General features: G+C 39.9%; 1 protein-coding gene across 1 annotated transcript; it reads left to right on the top strand.

Annotated features, from left to right (window-relative positions):
• The first annotated feature begins 383 nt into the window (after window positions 1–383).
• AIFM1 (apoptosis inducing factor mitochondria associated 1) lies at window positions 384–27,374 on the top strand. Its single transcript, XM_031945243.1, has 16 exons — window positions 384–607; window positions 7,710–7,852; window positions 13,655–13,754; window positions 14,485–14,609; window positions 14,718–14,848; window positions 15,722–15,812; window positions 17,281–17,365; window positions 18,000–18,076; window positions 18,704–18,812; window positions 19,870–19,977; window positions 20,876–20,964; window positions 21,733–21,873; window positions 22,294–22,436; window positions 24,163–24,287; window positions 25,630–25,826; window positions 26,487–27,374. Exons 1-16 carry the CDS (start codon window positions 502–504, stop codon window positions 26,556–26,558), a joined length of 1,842 nt encoding a protein of 613 aa, XP_031801103.1. The 5' UTR covers window positions 384–501; the 3' UTR covers window positions 26,559–27,374.

Genomic DNA, 27,374 nt, shown 5'->3' with positions numbered 1-27,374 from the left:
GCCCAGGCGTCTGGCAACAAAACCAGACGGGCCCCTGAATCTCGGAACTCCCGCCACAGCCGTCGTCACTGAAGCGGAGTGGACAACCGAAGTACCCGGATAAAGGGGCAGCCCTAAACCAAAGAAGGAGTTAGTGACCTATGGCCCCGGAACGCCAAGTGGGACCATTACTGTCCCGGCCAGAATGCTAAAACGTGCGCATGCGCGAGATGGCTCCTCACCCTCGCTTCGTTAGCCAATGGCTGCGCAGCTCTAGGGGCAACGCAGGTTTCATACTCCCCCACTACCCAGTGTCCAATTGGAGGGCAGTGTCTGCGCAGGCGGTTACAGTGACCCAATGAAGCTGCGTCTCTGGGGAGACTCCGCCCGCGAGGTGGACTGGAATATAAGAGTGGCAGTTGGAAGCAGACGGTGGGTAACGGGTCAGAAGCGGTGTGAGAAAGCCGAGGAGCGAAGGCGGCTGGCGTTCTCAGCCGTACTTGGCCCGGACTTCTCGTCGTCATGCTCCGATGTGGCAGCGCCGCCGTGGCGGGGTTGGGGCAGAAGCTGGCACCTTTGGTACAGACTCTAAGCGTCCGTGGCCCGAAGCAGAAGAACCGGCTTCCAGGTAAGTTAGTTACCCGAGGCTACTACTACTGTTATCTCCTCCTCTTCCCTGCGCGTCCCTATCCTAACCCTGATCCAGACCCCTGGGAACCCCTGCCGGGCACTTGTTGTCTCCGCCGTCCTGTCCTCCGCAGCCAAGCCCCGTCCGCACGCTCTCTCCCGCCTTTCTTTGGGAGCGCTCCAAACTCTTCAGGCAGGACTCGCCGGCCTGACCTTCAGAGGCATCACCTCCCACCCCCACCCCTAGCCGATGAGCTGCAGGCTAGGATACCTCCAGCCCAGCTCCTGCAAATAGAGCAATCCCCGTTAGCTTTCTAGCTGCCAGGACCGGTATCCGAACACACCCCCCCCCCGACCCCCACTCCCCTTCTTTTCATTGCCGTGAAGCGGGCTTCTGGAAACCCACGTGTATTATGTACTGTTTAAACGAGCTAGGCCCCGGGGGAGACTAGAACAAGAATCAGAAAGAAGTCCTAGTTATAGCTTTTGGAGAGCATTTAGTACGGGAGAGCTCCAAGACTCGACCCCAGAGAACGCGTGATAGAGGGCAGAAATCTAGAAGCTCCAGGAAGAAAAAAAAAGTGGCACAAAGAAACTCCTGAAGAGTTTAGAGGCGAAAAAAGTGTTTTATGCTCAGTGGGAGCCGGGAATACTACTGCAGGGGAGGAGGTGGGATTTTACCCGAGTCCCAGAAAGAAGGGATACGATTTCAACTATAGAAGAGAAAAGAAAGTTCAGAAATATTGGACCGTGAAAGGTGGGAAGTCTAATGGAAAAATCCTTGGATCTCTGCCATTTATTATAAATGTGACATAATTAAGCCACTTAGTGTAGTTTCTTCCTGGTTTCTTCATCTGTAACAGGTTATTTACTTTACCTATCTTAAAGTTGAGAATATAGATGTAAAAGCACTTTGAGACTCCAGAAAATCCTATGTTAAATATCATTGTAACTTCTGTAAATATAAATCATGAGATAAATCCCAAATAGCTTCGATGGCAAGCCAAAGGTAAATTGAAAAAATGATCTTTCCAATAGACTTGTGATGAAGAGAGTCATCTGTATCCAGAAAGAGGTCTGTGGGGACTCAATGTGGATCACAAAATAGAATTTTCACCTTTTTGTTGTTGTTGCTTACTTTTGGGGGTTTTTGTGCTTCTCATTTTTCCCCTTTTTTTTGATCTGATTTTTCTTATGTAGCATGATAAATGTGAAAGTATACATAGAAGAATTGCGCGTGTTTAACATTGTGGACCCCTTGCTCTGTAGGGGAGGAGGTGGGGGGAAGGGAGGGAGAAAAATTTGAAACTATGTTTGGCAAGGGTAAATGTTAAAACTACCTTTGCATATATTTTGAAAATAAAAAGCTGTTATTTAATTTTTAAAAAAGAAAAGGTTAATTTTTAGAGGCCAGTTTTTAGAGTTGTTTTTTAACCAATGTAAAATTACCTTCTGAGTCTGTTAGAAAGTAAATAATGCCATATCAGTAGTCTGTTCAGCCTAATATTCTGCTCTGACATTAGCAGCTGGGAAAATAGAATATTTGTCCTTCATGAAGCTGACCTCAAAAAGTTAACAGTGCATTAATTAATTAATTAACAATCTGTTAACTAATCAAAATGCCAACTTAGGTATATAGGCATATAAAACAGTCATACAAATATAAAATTTATTGATAATAAATCTTAAAGAAATTGATTTTTATAAAGTTCTTTGATATATATAGATATGTACATATCTATATATATGATTTTTACCATTTATTAAAGATGAAAGAAAATTTAAATACTAAAATAAAAAATAAAGATACTCGTTCTAGTTCTGGTTCTGCTACTGATACTAACTATTTATAAGTATGATTCTTTAAGCTCTGGGTCAGTTTTATGTTTTGGAAAATAACAAATTTGTATTAAATCTTTTGGAAAGTTCTTTCCAACTCAGAATGCTCTACTCCCCAGCTAAACTGTGGGTCGAAACCCCATATGGGATCTTGTAACTGAATGTGAGAGTCTCAAAATTATGACTTATTACAGTAAATATTTGATTTGTATACATATTTTATATACTTATATATCCGGGCTCACATAAAAATTTCTTGGGCTAAAAGCAGTTGATAGTGGGAAAAATTTAAGAAAGTCTGCTATAATCAAATGCCTCTAAATTCCTTTCTTACTAGTACATTATACACATGCCATCCATGAGTTCGTGGACTTTTTACACCCTTGAACTCTTGTGGTAATAAATTTACCAGTTTTATGAGATGAATCAACCTTTCTCTCAGAAGTCATTATGAGTTCTTACTAATATCACAAGTGATATGAAAATGTTTCCCTAAGTTTTTTGTAATGTTTTCCTGGAGCTATTGCCTCAGCAGTGCTTCCTGAATGAAGTTTTAGTGTTTAAATATTTTAAGTGATCTTAGATTTAGAATCTGAAGGCCTCTGCACATGTTTAACCTATATTGAATTACTTGCTGTCTTGGGGAGTGGAGGAGGGAGGGAGAAAAATTTGGAACATAAGATTTTGCAAGGGTGAATATTGAAAACTATCTTTGCATGTATTTTGAAAAATAAAAAAAAAACTAATATAAAAACATAAGAAGATTGGGTTTTGATAAATACCCCAGTCTTCAGGGTTATCTGCACACAATGATGGTATCATCGATAAAGTTATACAACATTCTCAGATGTTCTGAAAATTGTCAAATAATGTGACTATTTTGTCCTTTTGTCAATTTGACCTTCAATTTAACAGCATTACTCCTATCTGTGAAATTGTAGACTCCTTGGGAAAATGTCTTAACTCATGCTTATGCTCTTTCTCTTGACTTATCTAGATTGTGCTAAAAAAGAATTGGCTAGTTTTGTTTTCCCTCCATTAGTAACTTGTTCAGACATGGCCTACTTTTGATTTGCCTAATATTTGCTCCTTCTTCATAGATTTATATAGATTCATAGAATCTCAGCGGTGGAAATGATCTCAGATGCTGTGTAATTTAACCCATATCTAAGAAAAATCCCTTTTAAAACATATCCAATAATTGATCAACCAACCTTTAAGCCCTCAAGTGAAAGCACCTTCCAAGGCAGCTCATCTCAGATTTGGACACCTCTGATAGGAAGCTTTCCTTTACATCAAAAAGAAGTCTATCACTTTATGACTTCCCAAGTAAAGTAAGTCTGACCCATTCTTTCACTTGGCAGCCTATCAAATAAATACTTGAAGACAAATTCTATCCTTTCCCACCCACCTCCACACCAATCATCTTTTCTCCAAGCTAAACAGCTCCTTTAACTGATCCTTACTTAATAGAATAATCCTCAAATGGCATGTCCTTTCTTGGTTATCTTCCTCTCTATGAACTTGAATCTTTTGGTGACTTTCCTGAAATGTGGGGCTCCAAACGGAACAGTACTCCCAATCTTCTCCCTCTTTCTGGATACTTCTCATCATGCAACTCAAGATAGAACCCGTTAGCTTTGGGGGCTACCATTTCACACTGTGGACTCCTGTTGCTTTTCTTATATACAACTTTTCTGTCTTGTATTTTGCAGTTGATTTTTAAGAAACAAATTTCACACTAATTTTTCCCTATTAGATGTGTCATCTTTTTGGATCCTGACTTTTTCATACTTTTAAAAAAAAGATATTTCTCATAGGATTTTTTTAAATCATTTGCAAAATATCTATGATTACCAATAATTCACATTCTGGTGCTGCTTTAATGTTTACAAAGAACTTTTCTCAGAGGAATCCTGTGAAGTAAGTATAAATGTTATTCCCATTTTACAGAGAAGAAAACTAAGACTTTCTCCTGTAAGACACTAGACTATGTAACAGTGAATCTCATTGTTGGGAAGGGACCTTAAAAATTGGCAATCTCTTCCAATGTATACATGAATAGGAATCCCTTCTGCTGAATATCTGATAAATCTTATAGCTTCCACTTGAAGACCTCCAGTGATAAGAGAATGCTTGACTTTCCAAGGCAACCTGTTCCACTTTTTAAATAGCTTGAAATGTTAGTAAATTTTTTTCTTACATCAAGATTTTGCCTCTCTCCAACATTGCTCCTAATTTTGCTCTCTAGGGCCAAGCAAGTCAGTTATGTTGTTCCTAAATATTGAATGAACTTGGCCCCTGTCGTTAACATAAATGGTTATAATCATAACTGACATTTCAATAGTGCTCTGCACTTCTTACCAACATTAAGTTAATTTAAAGTATATTGATGCTAAAGATATTCTTGTGCTGAAAAGCAGTGTTTACTACTTACCAGGTTTGTGAGCCTGAAATGAGATGTGCATAGCATACATTTCTTGCTACATAGGTGTCAGTATGTGAGTGCTAAAAAACCAGTTAGTTACACAATAGAGTTTGGCTTCTGTTCTGTTGTTTCATTGCCAAACATGTTCCCCACGTGAGCAAACTGATCAATGGCCCCTGACCCTGAGGTCCAAAAGTTTAAATGGGTTTCTGTATTGTAGAGAATGAACTTCTCCCAGACTTCCCGAAGGAATCTTTTAGACTCAAAACAGAAGACAAGTTACCTTCTTTTTACTTATTGTCCTGGGATATTGGATTTTCTAGAAATGTTCCAAGAGTTCATTTGGTGCTTTGGCTATTGATCTATTCATTTCCTATCTATGTTAGCTTTCTTTTGGCTGCATAATAACACCTTCCTGTCATCATCCTTGCCTAATCATTAAAACCCAAATTTCAGAGACTGAATGACATAATCAATAAAAAGAACTGGATTCAAGTCCTGATCCTAATACATGCTGACTTCAAGACGTTGGGCAAGATATTTAATTTTAAAGAGCCTCCAGGTGATTTTTTAAAAAAACTAACTTGCAGTGTTTGATCTACCAAAACAAAACAGAAAAATCCAAACCTAATCATCAATGATTGCTCTGTCTTTGTTTGTGTTTTATCACCTTCCAACTTATAGTCATTCTGGATAATCTCCCTCTCTTATACCTAATTAATCACATGATTATTTGATACTTCTTTTTGGTGAACATATTCTACTTACTCTATGATGTTCTCATCAGTCTAACACTATACACTGCATCCGTTTTCTCTTGAATTCCTATGCAAGTTCAGTGAAATTAAAAAGATTTATAGTTTACTTCCTACTTGAAACTCTATTGGTTTAAATCCTTTGTGTTTACTAAGGGGACTTTCTCTATGGTATGTAGCTAGAATAACCCTGAATTTTCTTGAAGCATTTTTAAAGCATGGCTGTATCCAAATTCTTGCCATACATTGATCATAAACAAAGTAAATTGTATAAGATCACACATAAACCCTCAATACCAAATGTCCCAGCTTTTGGCGATATTAATTGGTATTAAATGATCACAAAATAATAACATCTTAACATGCTTTAAAAAAACAGACCACAAAACTCTTGTTGGATAAATTGGTGTTCACGTTTCATAGAGGAGGCATATAGTGTAGTAGACTCCTTAAAGAACTATTCCCTTCATGTCCAAACAAGTTTTGTCCATCTCACACTTGGTCATGCATTCTAATATTAATGAGTCTCAAAATTCATTCCCTTTATCCTGGATGTCTCCCATCATTACAGAAAAGCTCTGGAAAGAATGATCCCCACAGGAATTAGCCAAAGAAAAAAAAATAGAATTAGCAAAAGACTTGGTGAATATCTTGAGTTTGCAGGCTTTGGTATTATCTTAGTGCTAGTCTCTGATAGTATAAAAGGTATTAAGCAAAAATGAGGCAATTGAAGAAAAATTATCTTTAGGAAGTTGATTAGAAAATGACCCATATGGGGTCATGTAACCAAATGTAGAGATGATAGAACATTTAGCAACAGTGAAAAATATCAAATATTTAGCCAGTTTTAATTCTTTATGTAAAAATAAACAAGCACATCCATCTCATGAGTATGCAAATTTGCTTTCATCTTCAAAAAATGCTAATATTACATGTATACAAAGAATTGTTTTAAAATAAGTTTCTTTAGGACTTATTAGCAGTAATCTTTGATTTGTACATCTATTTTATATACTTGTATACCTGTGGTCATGTAAAAATTTCTTCAGCAAAAAGGGATCTTGAGCAGAAAAAGTTTAAGAAGCCCTGACGTAGACCCTAGTTATGAGCAGGAAAAAAATTGTCCCTCAACACATATTACCTGCTTTCAGTGGAGATCCTTTAACAAGCAGTTGATGTATATGTATATCTATCTATATATCTACATAGATATAAATAAATAGATTTTATATATATGTGTGGGTATGTCTATAATCTCTCTATAGAGAGATAGTTTGATTTTCTAAGTTGGAGGTCAGGTATATTTCTGAGCAGTTTTCCAAAGAAGCCTGCTCCAGTAGAAATATAAATTTAATGAACATTTTAAAACCATGAGGTCAGAAGCTGAATTATTTTGCCCTCTGGCCAAAAATAAAAAGGAAAAAAAAATCTTAAAATATGTCCAATTATAATAAAGATGAAATAATAAATGTTAAGGTATATTTTTTTTTCTGGTAATGGTTGAAAATTGACTCATTTGAATAGCTGGTATTTATGTAGTGTTTTACATATATTATCTCATTTTGATCCTCACAATAATCCTATGAGGTAGATGCTGTTATCTTACAGATAAGGAAAGTAAGGCCAAAGGAAACTTACTCAAAATTTTTAGATTTCTAGGTTAATATAGTGTTGTCTCGGGTAAGTGCCCTATAATGAGCATTATGGATTGTGTCAGTAATCTTTCTATTTATGCTCAGTTGTACTTGTAGAAGGTGTGAAAGAAGATTGGTAAAGTCTCTTTTCCAAGTTCAGGCTTATTTAGAAAGCTCCTTTAATTAGCAACATTCAGAACACATTTTTAAAGTATTGATTTATCTCACCAATACTAACATTAAGTGGTGCTAGAAATGTAGAGGTGAAAAGTCAAATGCCAATTGTATAAGATTTGACTCTTATTTTGGATGTTGGTAAAGCAGCAATGAATTATTGTTCAGCTCATTGACCAACAACTCAATCAATATGATTGATTCACATTGACTTTGCTATTAACATATTTACAATTTTTTATGTTGTTTTGTCTAATATAATGTGTCTCTTAGGCACCCTGTTGCAGCTATGGCATACTCCTGTAAAAATCCAGTTGACAAGACAGATGACCAGCTCTAGTGCTTCAGGGAACAAAATCGATAAATCGATGTTAGCCATTGTTGTGGGCTTATCAACCATGGGAGCTGGTGCATATGTAAGTAGAAAAGCAGCTTATGAAAAGAAGCTGCCAACTTCCATTAATAGCTGTTCTTTTAGTTTTATTTTGCTTCCCACTTTGTATAATTCCCTTTCCTCCTTTTGGAAGCCTTACCAAAAACCTCCTTTAAAATATTTGCTATCTAATATCCCATGAGTACCAATTGAGATTTACTGAAATTTAACCTCATATTGTCAGACCCTTTTCTCTTCACCTCAGTTACCTTTTTCTTACATATGTGATTTAACCGTAGCATTGTCCCTTTATTAGAGTAGATATACTGGCCTGAATAAGATCAGAAATTCCAGCAGCTTCTTGGTCTAATCTGTGATTTAAAGTCTCTGTTGCCATATCTTCTCTCCATGTTGCTGCTTGACATGCACAGATACCAAAAAGCATAGCATGCCATACAAAATCTGTGTGTGTATATGTGTGTGTGTGTGTGTGTGTGTGTGTAGACTTTTGGGGGAGGGGTTCAGGGAAAATTCCCACACCCTCCCTGGAAATTTCAAAAGCAGCCTAATATGTGCCTTTTTTTTTTTCAGGCTAAGTTTGTTTGAGGTGTCTAAATGTAAAAGTAGAATTTTGAAGAATTGTCATAATAATGCTTAATTGCACTTTCATCAGCTTTAGTTGTGTGTGTGTGTGTGTGTGAATTTGGCAGTGATTATAGTGACTCAGCAGATCGGTTTCTAGTCTCATGCCAGGGTAAGGGCAGTACCCAAGCTAGTACCTAGTTGTACCCATGCTTGAAAGAAGCTTTTGTTTTCTCTGCTAAGAACAAATAGCTGGAAGTTATTAGTTAAGTTGGTGAAGAATTATTCTTCCTACCAGATCATTAGGGAAAATTCAACCTACTCATGAAAGCCATGTGGAGTTGCCCACATCTTCATACCCTAAACTTAAAATGCATGAAGGAAGTCAGATAACTTTCTAATTGTGAGTAAAATCATCATAAGGAAGATAATAGGATCCTTAAGTGTTATCTAGAAGGGAGAGGGATTTCAGAAGTCATCAGATGTAGCCTTCTCATTTTACAGAGGAGGAAAAACTGAGTTCTAGAGTGGTTCAATTGTTACCCAAGGTCACACACAGCTAGTAAGTGATCTGGACAAAGTTTGAACTTGGGTCTTCCTGACGCTAAGGCCTGGTGCTCTGGACAGATGAGGTTGGACATATTACAGACTCCAGTCAGACACAGATTGAGCTTTATCTCCTGGCTAGCCCCCCTTTTTTTTGAGAACAAGGTAACCAAAAATTACAAAATTGCCTTGTTTCCTCTTTCCTAAAGGGCTTTATAATGAAATGTTTTCTTAATGAGCATACATTTATTCATTGCTTGCTTTGTACCAGGCACTGTACTCTAAGTACTGAGGACAACAACAAAAAAAAGCAAAACAGGTCTTGCTCTCCTAGAGTTTCTATCATAATGGAGGAAGTGGCACATATTGGTGAAAACTTAGCCAATCAATAGAGTCAAGGGAGGGTAGGAAGGTGGCACTAGTGACTGAGAATAGCTAGGAGGTAACCAGAAAACGTTTCTCATTAATATTTAGTACCTGTCCTGTCTTCTATCTTTGTCTCTTGACTTTGTCTTTACCTGTAGTTGTGCAATGTCATCAACAAGATCCCTTTCTAGGTTACTAGATGCTCCTGGGAAAGATGGCAGCAGCCTAGTAGGTAATACTACATTGTAGGAATGGTCGTTCCTGGAATGGGAATTTATGTAAGCTGCTTATCCTAAATTTATTTCAGGGGTTAATGAATGACTCCATAGTACTAAGAAAAAGTGTAAGTTCTTTTTTGGTTCACAAGTTGCAATATGGAAATATGTTTTGCTTTATTTCACATGTATAATTAATAGCACATTTCTTGCCTTCTCAGGGGATGGGAGAGGAGGAGGAACAGAGGGAATTTGGTACAAAAAATTATTTAGAAATGTCATAAATATATTTGAGTTTGAGTTTTCAAGTTTTGTTTCAGGGGTAGATTATGAGCGAGAGAGACAGAAAAAAACCCCAAGCTGGAATACACACTAGGGCCACAGGCACAAATGCATCAGGCTCTGTACTCAAAAGTCCGCAGAACAGCTACTGACACCTTAATAATTGTAGGCAGATGACATTTCTCTTTAAGGTAAATCACCCTTTATCGTGCAAGTGCATTTTATTGTTTAATTTGGAGCAAATATGAAAAACCATTGAAAATGCATTTTTCTCTCTTTTTTTAAACTGACTGTTTTCCTTTGGAAGTATTAATCAGAAGTGCTGGTTGCATATTGACTCAGAAAACCACATGTTGACATTATTTGGGTTCTATTGTATTTTTTATGTGTATTTTTATGTATTCCCCAATGATATTTTATTCTTGTTTCTGCCTTGGAGTTTAGCACCTGAACTAAACTAAACCAAATCTATACTGATGGAGCAAAATATTTTCCCAAATGGCTCCCTCCATTTTTCAGAAGATGCCCTTGAATCTGAAATTTTTGCATTTTCACATTTCTCATTCACTCTTCCTTTCCTATCTTATTCTTTCAGGAAAAAAAAAAGGAAGAAGAGGCATTTATTTAGAATTTGGATTTCCTCTGTGTTTCTTTGTAAATGCTTCTGGTTACTTTTAGATCCCAGGATTTTTGGTGCTCTAAAGACCTTGCCCTAAGCAAGGTTGGGCAACCTCTACCAGGCCAGCCAGGCAAATTCTTTCTCGGGCTGCCAGCTCATTGGATGGTGTATCCAGGGACAGCAAGCCATAGTTACCGTATCCCTTCCTGGAAAAGTTTGGGCCGTGTGGGCATTTTTGTAGGCTCCTGGGTAAATGTTTAGTTGGGTAGTCAATGACATAATCAGATGTGACCTTAGCTCAGGTGATAAGCTTTTGTTTCTCTCTACTTCAGCTTTTACCTGAAGATGCTTTTGTGTTTTCATGTGTAAATTTAAAAAATACTTTTTAATTTGTAATTTGACTTGCCTGGAAATAAAATGCACATCCCAGAAAGGAAACTTTTCGGTCTCAACAACACTCTCCTCTTGTAACCAGTCAAATTTGTTGGTGTGTGGCTATTCAGTGTTTGTTCTTATAATTTTTCCTCCAAATAGTTCTCATTCCCAACTTAGACACTTAAAATTTTTCTTCCCACCTCACCCTCAAAGGCAGAAACTGTTCTGTGCACTTGAAGGGACTTTTTGGAAATTTCTATTGGAACTCTGTGATTTAAACCTAATGCTTCCTAAAGTGCAAATTTGAAGCCAGGATTGGCAAAGACGTGAGTTATCATCACTACTTTGCTAGTTACTATCTGTGGGGCGTTAGGCAAAGCACTTAACCTTACTCGGTCTTTAGCTACCCCAGGCCCATAACTAGTGATGGACAGAGCCAAGATTTACAGTGCAGTTGGTATTGAAGCTTTGGGCCCCGAGTTACGAATTGGGTCCATTTGTCATTGTTGAGCTGTCATTGACAGTAATTGTTCACATCGCCTTAGACTGAAAAAATGTTTCTTCTCAGAGGCCTTCCTCAAGTTGAGTAGAGTCCTCAAGACTCTAATACGCCTCTAGTCTTTTTCCTGTAACAGCAGTTTTCCCAACCTGGCTTTTAGTCCTTGATTTGAAATGCACAGATTAGGAAAGTACTTTGTAAATCCGATATAAATGTATTTATTATTAGGACTTTGTTAAACCCTTGGAAAAAGTCATTTGCTAGGTTAGCTCTCTGTAAACCTCATTTATAACTTCTACATAAAAAGAAAAGCCTCTTTACTACTTTGTTTACCCCTAAACTTCTAGATTTTTCTTAGGCTTGAGTTTTACTGATATGTGAACCTGGAAGATTTGAGCTGGATTGGGGCTACGTTCAAATGTTCGGGGTTCCCTTTTGTCTGTGTATAGTTCAAGTTTCTATGTCACTTTTTCTGTCTGATCTGGCCTTATATCACTCAGGATTAGGATTTGTTAGGTAAAATCTTCTCAGTGAGAAGAAATGCATTTTAACTTTAAAAATAGCTTATTTTTATGGTACATGGTTGTTCTATAAGAAACCATCAGCAGGAAGATTTCAGAAAGGCCTGGAGAGACTTACATGAATTGATGTTAAGTGAAGTGAGTAGAACCAGAACATTATACACAGCAGCAATAAGATTATGTGATAATCAATTCTGAAGGACATGGCTCTTTTCAGCAATGAGATGATTCAGACCAGTTCCAATGGCCTTGTGATAAAAGAACCATCTGCACCCACAGAGAGGACACTGGGAAATTGCTTGCTTGGTTTTTTTTTTCTCTTTTTTGATTTGATTTTTCTCGTGCAGCATAACTATGGAAATACATATAGACAAATTGCACATGTTTAATCTATGTTGGATTGCTTGCTATCTGGGGGAGGGTTTGAGAGGAAGGGAGGGGAAAAATTTGGAACACAAGGTTTTGCAAGGGTGAATATTGAAAATTATGCATATGTTTTGAAAATTAGAAAGCTTTAATAATAAAAAAGTAAAAATAGCTTATTTAATTGATTTTTTTGCAATTTGTTATATACATGGGCAAATCTGGCTGTCACAACCATTGAGCATCTACTGTGTGCCAGGTACCATGTTGATTTTTTTTTTCCAAAATGAATGAGGAGAGAGAAATTAACTTATTGGAGCTAATAGTTGATATTTTTTTGTATTAGGAAGTAAACTTGGGATAAGATTTATGATAAGTTTCTTAGATGTAGTGTTCTTAATAATTTCCTGGAATCTTGATACTCTAAATAATTCTAAGTAATGTTGCTAGGGGGCAGAGGAGAGCAGGGTTGCAGTCACAAGGGTTGGCAAGAGCAATGACCCATTTTTAGCCAGAAGGATATACTACTTGTGTATTGGAGTGCTTGAAATGGATACCTGTGTATCTGTCGCTTTCTTTACATATTTTTATGCATGGAATCTCCTCCTTAGACTCTCCTTGACTGGTCCTTTAGGGGAAAAAAGCCCATTTAGGAGGAAAGTGAATTAGGTTGGTATACAGTCTGTTATGCTTCAAGAATTTTTTTTCTGGGGCAGCTAGTTGGTGTAAGTAGATAGAGCACTAGCCCTGAAGTCAGGAGGACCCGAGTTCAAATTTGACCTCAAACACTTAACACTTCCTGGCTGTGTGACCCTGGGCAGGTCACTTAATCCCAATTGCCTTAGCCAAAAAAAAGAAGAAGAAGAAGAAGAAGAATTTGTTTTCTGTCTAATTGCCCTGATAGCTGGAAATTCTGCCAGAAAAAGATATGACCCAGGTCCTGAATCTCTACTGTGATTTTTTTTTTCAGCCTGGTACCTAGCTTATTCTAAAAGCCTTTTACATTGCAAGTGTTTTCCATTTACCTGTTCTGAAAGTTCATGTCCTCATTATATAAAATAAAGAACATATGATTTGTACTATCCAGAGTTGTTAATGAAGAGAAAACACTTTGGAAATGTAGAAATGTGAGATACTTTCTAATATCTCCCAATGTAAAAGATTCGCTTTACTTAGGCCCCACCTGAAGAACAAAATACTGTATTTATTTGTGGCTCTAAAATAGAGCCCAGGAGAGCCTGGAACTAGAAAGGTTTTCATTTGTTGATAACTCTTCTGTTAACATCTAAAATAGACCCAGTGCTTTATTTCTTTTTACTGATGAGAAAGCACATTTTTGCCTCAGTGTTTTTAACTAAAAGGAGTTGGCTTGATGTGCATAAAAGCTTATCGTTTAATTGAAAGGTAACAGTACTATGTGACTAGTGCAAGCTAAGCACATGGTAGAATGATGTTCTGGATATATTTGTATCTGCAGGCCTATATGACTGTGAAAGAGGACCAAAAGAGATACAATGAAAGAATGTCAGTATTAGGACTGACCCCCGAAGAAAAACAGAGACGGGATAGCTTAACGGGTGAGTACTCTGTTTGGACTTAAGACATAATTGAAAGCACAAACGATGGAAATGAAATCTCTAAGCCATTTGGTTGCCATATTTAAGAACATCTGTGGCATCTGTGAAATTATGTATCTCTAGAAATTAGTGATGTGTTTCAGAACTAAAAGAGAATTGTGATTGTGAAACTTTGAGAAAGTATAAGTTCAAACATAAAACAATGAAGCCTTTGGTTGAACATAAGGAAATTTGGGCCCCTTTGCTCCCTTTTTTGGCCCTTAGATGAGTGATCTCCATTTCTTTCCTCACTGCTTACTTTCTGGTCCATGTCTCATTGCCAGATTGGATTCTGGTTTTATTTTCCCAGCTGGCATAGGGTGGAACCTATGACTCTGTTATCTATCCTTCCTCACTGGGAGGGCAAAGCTGAATCTACATGTTTTAAGACTCCTCTGAATTTCCAAGCCAAGGTTTCAGTGCAAGACAGATTCACCTCAGGAGAATCATTGGCCTCTTTATCATTTTGCCATCAGAGACAATAAAGATGAAGCTTCCTTTCTTTTTTTTCCTTTCTTTTCTTTTCCCATCAATACAGTATGAGGTTTAGTCAAATTAATAAGTATGCAGCACTTTGTTGGGCCAAAAGAAGGAAAACAGTTGCAAGATGATGTTTTTTTTTTTGCTGTTGGTCATATGGGGCTATCAGAATCTTTTAGAAGGTTCACCGTGTCTGATCTGTTGCTTACAGCACCAGAGAGAGAGATGGCTGCCCAACTCAGAGCGCCCACTCATGCTCCTTTCCTGCTGATTGGCGGAGGCACAGCAGCATTTGCTGCCGCTAGATCCATTCGAGCTCGTGACCCTGGGGCCAGGGTAAGGTTGCATCTTCTCCTGCTTGGTTCAGGTTCCTCTCATGAACATTCTGACATTTGCACACGAAGTGACTTGGCACTGATACATCTTTTTTTTGCATGTCTGAAGGTCTTAATTATCTCAGAAGATCCTGAACTACCATACATGCGCCCCCCTCTTTCAAAAGAGCTGTGGTTTTCAGATGACCCAAATGTTATAAACACACTTCGCTTCAAACAGTGGAATGGAAAAGAAAGGAGGTATGTACATTTGAATGTCAAAAATGCTTCTGGCTAGGAGGGGGTTGAGCAGCTAGACTGTACCCCACAAAGGATAGGAAAGCAGTGAATTGACCTTGAGGAAGTAGAAGATGGGATGACTTGGTAATTTGTTGGGAGCCACAGTCTAGCTTAGAATGCAGAGGGGTCCAGTGGTTGGAAGATCAACTAAACAGAATCCAGAGATTTTGATCCAACAATGATTGGTTGCGTGGTGTCATCTTCTACCTTTGGCCTTTAAAATATAGTACTTCTGTGAAAAATCACGTGACTGGGGCCTTTTACTCATCCAGTTGAACTGAGCACATATAGAATTCCCTATAAAAACAGTAGAAAGACAACTAAAAGGGCCCATTTCCTCAGAACCCTAACAAACTCGCTGGAATTGGGAGGACCCTGCAGAGAAACTTAGAAAGCTTACACACACAACAGCGAGAGTGCCAAGGACCACAATAGACTTCCTCCAGGGAATTCATTGCAGAAGACTTTTGAATATGCTTTCAAGTGCCTTCTCTTTTCCATTTTTGAGCTGGCCACACAAATTATAATTTCTCTCACCCAGTGTCCCACAGCTAATAGTCTGAGGCAAAATTATCTCCTGCACCGGATGCCTCTTGCCCCCTCCCCATGGGCAAGGTGGTGTTGTTGCTCTGATTCAGGAACGATTCGGGATCTGGGGTAGTTGTCACTCTGTAAGCTGGGACCAAATTTCAGCAGTCCTGATGGCCTTCTTGTGACCCAATGAACAGTTTTGCGACTACTGGAGACATTTTAACTGCAGAAGTACAAAGTCAAGGAAAGGTCGATGAATAGTTTTTTTTAACTCTTTGTTCCCTCTCTTTTCTCCCTCTCTAGCATTTATTTCCAGCCACCCTCTTTCTACGTTTCTGCTCAGGACCTGCCTTACATTGAGAATGGTGGTGTAGCTGTCCTCACCGGCAAGAAGGTCGGTGTGGGGTCCCCTTTCCTACCCTTTACGTTGTCCCACCAGTGTGATCATGTCAACTAAAACGTCTCCGTGTGGCCAGGGTACACTGCTTAGTCTGTACTGGCTTCTGAGAGTGAGTTGTTGTCCAACCTGGAGACAAAGATCATCCAGGCTTTTCTAAAAGTTGTTTCCTTCCCAGCTTCTCAGTCTTTTCCCCACCCCAGGAGATCTTGGGGGCTGTTGATGAGGAAGGATTGTCAAAATACAGATTGCCCAGAACCAGAGAATGCTTTAAGCGCAGGCCTGGGTGAGAAATATTAATAGAGTTCAGGAAACTCATCCTCTGACTTCAAAAAGAAAATATCTGGTGGGAAATGGCCCCTGGATCTTTCCATATGTGTGTGTTTTCACTCCACATATGTATATGGGTGACTCCACTTGGAGGAGTAGCCCACTAATCCAAAGGCAGCTGGCCTGTCTGCTTAGGGAGCCTGAGTCATTCTGCCCCAACCTTTATGAAGTAGAGAATGGGGAAAGGTGGAGGTGGGAAGGAAGTAGAAGATATTCCAGGATGCAAAGAAGCTTACTATCAGGTTCCTGAGACAGTTAACACAAGGGACAAGATCTAGTACTGGGTTCCCCGTAAGTAATGCCAAACAGCATATGATTATGCTTTAATTATATTTGGATCAGTAACCTGTACTCTCTAAATGGTTTCATTTCTATGCTTTTGTATCTGGTAGGATTTTTGCTTTGAATTCATAGTTCCTTTTGAAAAACTGCAACCTTGCTTCAGCTGAACTTGAGCAAACATTTATAAGCGCCTACTGTGTGCAGATTACTGTGCTAGGGGAGGTATCAAATTTAGGTAAGATGCAGCTTGCCCTAAATAAGAGGAAGATCCAGTTTTCCCCCTCAGGGTAGATGGAGCACATAACTCCTAAATTTGGTACAGGGGAGAAAAGTAGGATGTGGGACATGAAGAAAACTGAGCAGGTACTAACCCAGTTCTACCTCTGCCAAACTCTGGGGTAGCTGAGGCAGAGTGAGTGGGAATCTAGGAGAGGTAGCATTGGGTCCCACCTAGAACCTACCATTTTTTCACCTGGCTGATTCCCATTGAATATCTCTCTTTTATGGAGCAGCCTCACTTCTTATGGCTTAGATTTCCCTTATCCAATTCTCAGAGTTTGAGTACTTTTCTTTCCTCTGAATCCCTACACACTCACACACACTCACACTCACACAACACACACACACACACACACACACACACACACACCCATTTCCACAAATCTCAAAGGTATTTCAGGCCTGCTCCTAGCTTGAACAATTCTTGGCTGCCCTGGGCGTTCAGAACACCCCAGGATCATACGTGGACCAAGAACTGGGTGCTAGCGATCAGTTAGGAGGTTATTGCTCAAGTAATCATTTTAGGTGAAAGGCACCTCCACCTATATTTCTTTCTCTGTATTGTGTATGCCAGGTGGTACAGCTGGATGTGAGGGACAACTTGGTGAGACTTAATGACGGCTCTCAGATAACTTTTGAAAAGTGCTTGATTGCAACAGGTTAGTGGTCTACGATGTAGCTTCCTTTGTTGGCACAGCTCATCCAAACTGTAGCGACTGTAGAAGGTGTCATTTAAAGAGTGAAATCCAGATCCTCTACCTTGTACAGACCTTATTAGTCTTCGCTAGAGCCTACAGATGTCCCAGAATAGCAGTGTATCTGAATTACCTTTCTTATTCCATATAAGGGATATATCGATTAAAGAAATTACCTTCTTTCTCAGGGTAGTCTGAAAGTTATATGCCCATGTGGCTTCATTAGGGATTCAAATCAGACAGTATGGTAGGGGAAACAAAGCAATTGCTTATACTAATGAAGCTTTAGTGTCCTGTAAATCCTTAGGGAAAAGTATAAGAGAGCCTGAAAACAAAAGGCTTTTTTTTAATTGGGGGGGGGGGAGATAAATAGGGCCCTGTGAAGAGGAACTCTATTCTGTAGGCCCAGGGAAAGAAAGTGATGAGTCTGCTGAAAGATCAGCCTGGTACAGGACTCTTGTGTCCTGTTGATGTACCTGTGCTGCCAGCAGAGGGCGCACACACCTCAGTTCTGAACAACCCTTGGTGGGATGGGTGCTGTTTGGGCCTAACTGTTTTATTCACTTCTTTTAAAAGAATTTGTCTCCCATTTTTCCAGGAGGCACTCCAAGAAATCTTTCAGCTATTGATAGGGCTGGACCAGAGGTAAAGAGTAGGACAACGCTTTTCAGAAAGGTAACCATCTGCTTTCATCATTTCTGTCTTGCTTATTTTGGAAGAAGCAGGATAATCTTGCGGTCTCCTTATGATCCAGGAACGGGAAGATTCACATTTTCTGATTTCTGGCTCTCTGACCTTGGGCGATGCCCTTCTCCACTCAGGTGGCTTCAGTTCCTCAGGAAAAAAATGTGGTTTTTGTTGTTTTCCATTATTCCTGCCTGTTTTCCTTTCACGCTCGCCTTTTCCTGAAGGCTTAAGTTATCAAAACTGCCCCTGGCTTCTTTGTATTTCTCCTTGCAAGTGTTAAGGAAACTTCATATCCAGACATATGGCCAAAAGGCAGCGAAGTTCTCCCAGCATGCTTTGTCAACAACACGAAAGCCTCAGTGGTGATGGTTCAGTGATATTTCTAAGATCTTTGGGGTTCTTGATAAAAGGGTGTTCTAGGTGGGAACAGGAAAAAGTAGACCTTGGGAACTTAGAAAGTATAATAAAACTTTTTTATATAGGAACATTTATAATTTATATATCTATTTATACTTATAAGTGGTTTCTGTAACAATTTGGGAGGGAAAATATTTCCTGAGAACTTCATTTGTCCCCTTTGGAAAATTATTGGGCTAAGCTGATATAATTTTATAGATTGGAGATTTTAGAGCCTTAGAGAAGATTTCAAGAGAGGTCAAGTCGATTACAGTTATTGGTGGAGGCTTCTTGGGTAGTGAACTGGCCTGTGCCCTTGGCAGAAAAGGTGAGTATCCTACACTAATTTCCATTTCTTTTTATTAGCCAGAAGGCTAATAAAATCTGTCTTTTATAGAAGCTTCTTCCATCTTCTCCCTTCTCACCTTCTGGCAAAAATCACAGAGATAACTTTGCTAGTACCCCTGAGGAGAGGGGGGAGGGGAGTTCTGTTTGACTTGGGAATTTACCTAATGACGCCGAGCATGAGACTAATTCCTGTCTGTGATCCCTAGCTGACTGGCAAAACTCAGCAAGAATGCTCTCTTTCTCTCTGGATGGCAGGCAATATGGAATCTCCAACTTTGGCATATGGAATATTAATCATCTTTTTTTTCCATACCACCAGTCCTTGGACTGAGTCTCTCTAGAAGTAAATTATTAAGGAAAGTTGGTTGTTAAAAGTGTTGGAAGGGAAGTGTAGAAGACAGAAAAATGTCTTAGGCTTCTTGCTCAACAGCTTATGTGTGCAAAACATACCACACTGCTTCTGATAAATTGAATAGGTTTGCAGATTTTCAAGTCTCTGAGCTCAAATCTGATTTTTTTTTGGTCAATTCTTCCAGTATTTATTAAGCATCTACTATGTGTATCACACTGCTTGTTATAAAAAAAAAAATAAGATGACCCCTTGGCTTTTTTTCTCTTAATGTGAAAGTTCTGTTAAATCAGAATGTTGGCCCAGAAATGGCACCATTCAGAAGCCCCATGGCATTTCTACTGGGGACTTTTGCCCAGATTCTCAAAATCAGTTTTAGCTTGTGCATTCAAGTGTATTGTCTGAGGTCAGGATACAGTATTGGACCTAATGACAGCTCCATTCTAGCAGCCTTAACGTTTGACTTGTGAATGAGCTCTGATACCTAGCATTCTGCAAACTCTACAAATTATGGCTATAGAATAGACTCAAGCTTCTCTCTGTATTTAATTAAGTGACTGAACACTGTCTTACTGTTCTCCTCTTCTCAATCAGCCTCCTCTGCCCTCTATATATACACACACACACACACAGGATTGGCTCTGCTCTCCTAATCGATACATTCTCAGCCTTTGTTTTTACCTCCCAGCTCGAATTATGGGCACAGAAGTTATTCAGCTCTTCCCTGAGAAAGGAAATATGGGGAAGATCCTCCCAGAGTACCTCAGCAACTGGACCACAGAAAAAGTCAGACGAGGTAACGAAGAGCTTTCCAGGGATCCAGAGAACTAGCTAACCTATTTTTTGTTGTCACAATGAAGGGTTCCCTAGGACATGGGGTTGGAGGGAGATTGCATAGTGAGGGGCATGTGTTGGGAAGTGACTGCAGTGTTGACCCCCAGTGCATTCATAAAGCATTCTTTTTTTAAACAAAACTTCAAAGTAATTTTTCTCAAGAGCAAAAAGTAGCTGGTATCTGTTATAATGGGAAAAGGCCTGGATTTAAAATAAAGACACTGGGATCAAATCTGTCCTGGCTTTGCTACCTATTACCTACCAGTGTTAGCTTGGGCAAGTCACTTCCCTTTCTTGTGTGCTTTCCTCGTGGGATTCATTTGGATAGCCAGTGTGCTCCATTGAAAAGAGACTGCCTTCAAATTCTAGCTGTACCACTTCTCTTTGAGCCCTCAGGGTCACTACTTGTCAGGTATGAGGGACTTGGAATAAAGGACCTTTTGCATCCCTTCTAACTCAAGATCCTTTAATTCTCTGTAAAATGCAGGAGTTAAACTAGATTATTTATAACATCTCTTGTAGTTCTCAATCCCACGATCCCATGTGGTACCACGTTCAGTTTTTATCTGCCCCCTGCCCCGGGTTGAGCCTGAGGCCTTCTTCACTTCTTTAGGTGTTGTTTCCATGTGTGTCAGCTATGGTTGCCCAGTTTCTAGATTCTCACAGGTGACTTGAAGGGTATATGCCAAATTTTCACAGCCGCTAAGAATGAGCCATAGGTTTGGGCTGGGTCCTCCCCAGGCTACCTTCTTGCTGATGCTCCCATTATTAATTTTCCTCAGAGTAATATCTGATCTCGCCTGCCTTTGTACTTCCCTTGGTCATTGTCACCACTTCAAGACTGTTTCTTTCCTTCACAGAGGGAGTTAACGTAATGCCCAATGCAGTCGTGCAGTCAGTAGGTGTCAAAAGTGGCAAGTTGCTTATCACACTAAAAGATGGAAGGAAGGTAAGAAAAAGATGTCATTAGTGCTGCACAAAATGTGTCTTCTGCTCACATACTAGAACATTTCATGTGTAATAATCCACATAATTTGCAAATATGGATCCCAGCCTCTACCACACCTTACTATTAGTCTAGCCAAAACATGTGTCCCTGTGTGGCCAGCCCTCTTCGGGATGGGACTCTGGACACATTAGTTGCTTCTCAAGTGACAGCCTTATTTATAATGCTTGCACTCTCTAACAGAGCCTTTGAGAAACCGTGGTCACCTCCAAAGAGGGAGAATTTAATGTAGTTTCCACCTCACATACCAGGGAGAAGGGGGGAGAGAAGAGAGAAAGCTGTGCTCTTGTCCTTGCTTTTTCTTTCCCCTTCATTTAACATTAATGGAATGGTTTCTTGGCAGCCATGATTACCTTCCATAGTTTTCTCTGGAAATGTGCCTTCCCAGTAAAAAAAAAAAAAAAAAAAAAAAAAAAAAAAAGGAAAAGGGGAAAAAAAAAGACATCTAGTGAGCTAGAGCAAACACCTAGGAGCCACTTTCCCTTTGCTCCACTCTGTCTCTATTTCATCTCTCTGGGCCCATATTGGGTAACAGAATTCTCTCACTAAGACTCCTTACCAGTTTCAGACATATTTACAAATGAGGTCTTTGGTTAGTGATCTTTTTAAAAGTCTTTAATCTTATTGACAAGCTAGACATTTGTTTTAAAGCACATGTTTTGGCCACATATGAAAATTCATGAGATCGATCAACTCTCTCTCCCCTTTCAGGTAGAAACTGATCACATTGTTGCAGCTGTGGGCTTGGAGCCCAATGTTGAATTGGCCAAGACCGGTGGCCTGGAAGTTGATTCTGATTTTGGGGGTTTCCGGGTAAACGCAGAGCTCCAGGCACGCTCTAACATCTGGGTGGTAAGTATGTCACACCAGGATCAGGGTACATCCGATGGCATCAGACTGGGAGCGAGTCTGTTCAGTCATTATTTGATTGTAAGCAGTGGTTTTAAGCAAATGAGGTAAAAGTATCGGGGACATGATTGTAGAAATAAATACTTAAGAAAGAGTCCAGTCCCTATCTCTCTTGGAGGTAGTGTCGTGTAACAAAAAGGCTACTGATTTTGGGAGTCAGAAGATTGGGTTCAAATCCTGGCCTGGGTAACTTGACCTCACCAGACTTCAATTTATGTAAAATGATTCTGAGTATAGTTCTTTCTGCAGGGGAGAAAGATGAATGAGCTAAATGACATTTCAAGGGGACTTTGGATTCCCAGGATCTCCTTGGTGTACTCTGCTTTTTCCCCTCCCTATGCTTACAGTGTGTCTGTTTCTAAGGCAGGAGATGCTGCGTGTTTCTATGACATCAAGTTAGGGCGGCGACGGGTAGAGCATCATGACCATGCTGTTGTGAGTGGAAGATTAGCAGGAGAAAATATGACCGGGGCTGCCAAACCATACTGGCATCAGTCAATGTTCTGGTAATGTTTGTGTGTTTGGGGGAACTTTCTGGGCTTCTCGATCAGTTGGTGAGAGAGAACATGATGTTAGCCACAGAGTTGTAGATTTGATCCTGATGTGAACCAGTTAGCATTCTAATAAGGAACAGTTCAGTCTCATGATCACCTGTGCCAGTTATCATGAGCTTGGCTAAGGAAGAGAAAATATGAATGGTGTTACTGTGCTCTGCATGACAGTGCAGAGTCTAATAACCCCACTAAAGTCCGTCTTTATGAGTACTTTACTAGTCTAAAATTCCTAAGAAACAGCAATAAGAATTAATTTTTTAAAAAACAGCTTGTTCTTATAACCTTCAAAGCAGTAAAACCAAATGGAGCATAATCAGGCATGTTGGACATAGGATGGTAATTGTAGGCCCTCATCAGTGTTGAAATTGTAAAGAAGGTAGCATTTTCTTAAATAATGTGGAAGGTGGAATGTCCGGTTGAAATCCCCAGGCTACAAGTGACACTAGACTGTTCTGGTAGTAAAATACCCCTTAGGCCAGCTAAGTAGACAAGAAAAGGTATGGGAAAGTGGGCTTAGAGCCATGAGAACTTGGGCAAATTATTTTTCTTCCCTAGGTCTCAGTTTCCCCTATCAAATCAGGGAGTAGGACTAGATCTCTAAGGATCCTTCTTAGTTGTAACATTTTTTGGAATTTCTGTGAAATTGAGAAAAAGTCCAGAGTATACTTGGAGGCTCCCATGAACATAAATTCATTTTGAGTTGAGATTGTTTCATTCGTTATATTTGTATCTAGCACAGTGCCATGTCCATAGCAGACAGTAAATCTTTTGTTGACTGATTAACCGTCCTTTGTGACCCAGAAAAGGTATCTAAGAATCACTGTAGACATTTCCCTGAAGATCACCAGTGTACTTCTGGGACAAAAAAAGGTCATTAAAATATAGTATTGTCTTGAAGGGAGCTGAAAACAAAGCAGAGAGCATCTCCTGCCCTTTCTCAGAACCGTGGCACGTCCTCTTCTGGAGTGCTGTGTGTAGTTCTAGCCCCCTGCACATCAGAAAGATATGGCAGAAAGTGGACATTTTTGAAGGAAGGTCAGTTGGAGATTGTTCTGAACAAAGATAGAATCCCTTTAAGCACGGTGCCTTGCATAGATAGGAACTTAACAAATAAACATTTCTTATCTTTTAAAAGGATTTTTCCATTTGGAAGAGGGGATAGACTCAACTGATCATTTATTGGGCACTAGCCCGTTGAATTGCCAGTAGGCCAAGAAACAATGAAACAGTTCCTTCCCCTATAGATAAATTCATGAATTTGTCACAACTATAAATACCTAACTTGGGGTTCCCTCTTGATCCATGAAGGGTAGTCTTAATAAATGGAATTATTTTACTAAGTATGTGATAGGGATTCATTATCCCCCAAGAGGTGATACAGGCTGAAATCATAAGCTTTCAAGAACAATTGAGGTAAATTCATGGATTAATAACCTGTAATTAGTTAAGGGAAGTAAAAACTTTTTGAGAATGTGTCCCTAAACTTTTAAGGTTGATGTCTTGTAGCTAGTCTTTTCCACAAACCAAAGTGGATGGATTCCACCGCTAGACCGAACCCAGTATGATATTTGTAAAGCCACTAGGCCTGTATAAAAAAGTCAGTGTCCCAGAACACCCATACTGCAATTTTTTTTCTTTGTAACATCTCAGCCAGATACCATCTTTCCTTTTCCCACAGGAGCGATCTGGGCCCCGATGTTGGGTATGAAGCTATTGGTCTTGTGGATGGTAGTTTGCCCACAGTTGGGGTTTTTGCCAAGGCTACTGCAAGAGACACACCAAAATCAGCAACTGAACAATCAGGTAAAGCGGTGTCAACCATTTGCCCTGGAACAGTATGAGGAGGCAATGTGGTGTGATCCGCGCCACAATTCTGAATTTATTTCCCCACATCAGATTTTTTCTGGCTTTCTCTGAAAAGGATTTACATATTTCCGATAAAGAGCTATCAGCAGAATTATCTCTTTGTTTAAAGCTAAGCTTTAAAGGAGACTAGGTCACAGGTCCCCAAATCCTTGGTAGGTCTGAGCTCAACAAAGTGGATCAAATAGTTAAACCAATTTGTTGGGTTGGTAGCCGGGGGCCGAGAAGTAGGGGTCCCCTGTCTGGGCTACCTAGATTTTTGCCATTTCCATCTTCCTTGTATTTTTTCTGGGTAAAAGGAAAGATGTGAGGGCTGATGAAAACCAGGCCTTTCGAAGCTGTTTAGTTCCACAAATGGATTCAGTACCCAGCAACCAGATATGGAAACCTCTGTTTGGTATCTGTTGGCCGCCAGGGGGCTCCAGGCTCAGGAAAAAAAAAAAAAAGCAGTCTGGTTACTTCCTGAATGGCCTCTTAATCCCTCCCATTTGTCAGCCCCTGATGTCAGTTTTTCTTTCGATGGAAGACATGTATCTAGCATGGCGTTCTCTCCCCAGTGTAGCTCTCATTAGCTCCTATAGCTTTGCCCTGGTTCCCTGCTGTAGAGCTCTGGATGGAATTACACAGCCATCTAGCACCCAAAGCACAGTTCTGTGTGTTCTAAGGATGGCAGGTTTGGTTTGCTTTGGTTTTGTTTTTCTGAAGAGAACAAGACCATTTGCTTGGTTCTTTTCCTGGGGAATTTGAAGTACATTTATATCCATGATCCTTGATTCTGACCTCTCCTCTCCCATGAGGCAGAAAGACAAGTATTTTATATTGGCAGCACTAGAAAAGGGGGCTGGGATTATCAGATCCCAGTTTATTTCTCTGCCCATTGGGCAGGAGCCTAGGAATTCCCAGAGGATGGAAGCCATCTGCCCCACCCCCATTCTGCCTATATTCCCCTGCTCTGGCCTGAGCATTCCCAGAATGCTGTTCGGGCTGCAGCGGCGTCTCCTGTACAGTTTGTACAGTGCCTTACACCTAGTACATATACACTTAATAAATAGTTGTTAAAGAAAGGAGATGTCCAGAGCAGAATTCTAAAATGAAGTGGCAAGTGAGAGAGAGTTTAGCAGCTCTTGAAGCACCCCAGAGACAGCAGGACAGAGCTTGCTCTGACTTTGGTGACAAAGAAGGCCTTTTGACAAGGATCAGTGAAGCTCACTGGGGGGTAGGTCTTGAAGAATCCATTGCTTCTGAAGTATTCTCAGATTGTCTCTGGGTGCTTTTTTCACAGGGACTGGTATCCGTTCAGAAAGTGAGACAGAGTCAGAGGCTTCTGACATCGAGATCCCTACCAGCGATGAAGTGACCCCAGAGGACTCCGTTACAGGGGAGGACTTCGGCAAAGGTGTCATCTTCTATCTCAGGGACAAAGTTGTGGTGGGAATCTTACTGTGGAACATCTTTAACCGGATGCCAATAGCAAGAAAGGTAGGTATCCATTTAAGCCTTTGGAGGAGAGGAGAGAAGTGGACTATAAACTAGGATATGCTTCCATAACTTCATTCCTGCAAATTCTCAGTCTACACATTTCCAAAAGAATCCGGGATTTCACTAGTAATGGCTACTTCCTCTACTAATGTAGTTTCAGACTCCCTTGGCAGACCTTAGTAATCAGTTTCATGAATTTATCTACCTAGTGAAATCCATCCTCTGGTAGCCAACCTTCTGATAAAGAACCTCATTTAGCTAACTGGCCTAATCTTCAGATAATGGTTTCCATAAACTTGTACTGAACAGCTTTCCAACTTTCTCTGAGTTTGTGCTTGGATGGGAGAGCTTCAGGAGCTCAGGATTGCCTCCAAGCCCTCCCGAGGCATCAGGAGGGTACTTGGGTCAGGGCAGAGCCCACGGGGTACGTACAGAGAAGCAAGACAAAAGCGCAGTCCCGACTCACGGATGTTGCTTCTTTACTCGGGTGATCTGGTGGGGTAGGAGACGACGGACAACTCTGGGTTAGCGTAAATCTGTTTTCATCAGTTAGTTCTGTACCATGTTATTGAGAGGAGGATGAGGATGGTTGGGTTCTTATGGGCTTGGGCCGAATACACATGGAGCTGGCCAGTGACTTGGTGTTATTTTCTCCTTAAGATCATTAAAGATGGAGAAGAACATGAAGATCTTAATGAAGTAGCCAAACTCTTCAACATCCACGAAGATTGAAGTCTGAAATAAGTGAAGAAGCAAGTGAAACTTGGGAATAAGAAGCAATGGACAGCAATAGCAAGACAACACTTTATATCCAGTTTAAACCCCCCTCCCCAGGTTTTTTTTGTCCATATGTAGCCCAAGACTGTTGTAAATGGTGTAGAATCCTGAAAAACTCTGAAGTTATTTGCACCTTGAAATAAAGTTGGTCTCTTCTCAATTTGTTAATGTTCTGTTTTTAAAAAGATAAAAAGAAAGAGGAAAGGAAGGGAAGGTGGGCATACAGATGAAAGCTTCCATAGTAGCTCCTGGAAGATTATTGGGACCGACTCCAACTATGGGTCTGGTCTTATTCGATTAGGTAGTTTGTTTATGTATTCATTTTTGATTGGCCAAATCTGCCTTTTCACCTTCCCATCCCAATGACCCTTACCCTCCCGTTGGGAACCCAAGAAAAACAAAAGCCCATTATAAACACGGGAGAGTCGATTTCCATGTTGGCCATATAAAAAAAAATTGTCTCACTCTGCCCTCTGAGCCATTTATTTACCTCTCAGGAGGTGAGTAGCATCATTAGTGCCCTGGAATCATGATTGCTCATTACACTGATAAGAGTTCAGAGCAAAAATATTCTACCACATTTAAAAGCCATAACTTTAGCCATTCTCTATTTTGTGGATACTCCCTCAGGTTCCCATTTTTACCACCACAAAAAGGACTAAATGTTTTTGTATACCTTGAGTTTGTTTTGCACAGTACTAATTTGCCCTTCCCTTTTCCCTTTGTCTTCTATTTCTCTGTTAAGTGAAATAAATGTATTTCTGTACTCAG

Source organism: Sarcophilus harrisii, chromosome X (genome assembly GCF_902635505.1).
Source record: "Sarcophilus harrisii chromosome X, mSarHar1.11, whole genome shotgun sequence".
NCBI classification, from domain to species: domain Eukaryota; kingdom Metazoa; phylum Chordata; class Mammalia; order Dasyuromorphia; family Dasyuridae; genus Sarcophilus; species Sarcophilus harrisii.
Note: the sequence above shows the minus strand (reverse complement) of the source record. Positions and strands in the feature narration are given on the sequence as shown.

Bases quoted from the DNA above. Each gene is read 5' to 3' on its own strand.
- AIFM1 (XM_031945243.1), top strand. From the start codon at position 502: ATGCTCCGATGTGGCAGCGCCGCCGTGGCGGGGTTGGGGCAGAAGCTG. The intron at 608-7,709 runs GTAAGTTAGTTA...TGTGTCTCTTAG, and splicing joins GCAGAAGAACCGGCTTCCAG to GCACCCTGTTGCAGCTATGG. The intron at 19,978-20,875 runs GTAACGAAGAGC...TTTCCTTCACAG, and splicing joins CACAGAAAAAGTCAGACGAG to AGGGAGTTAACGTAATGCCC.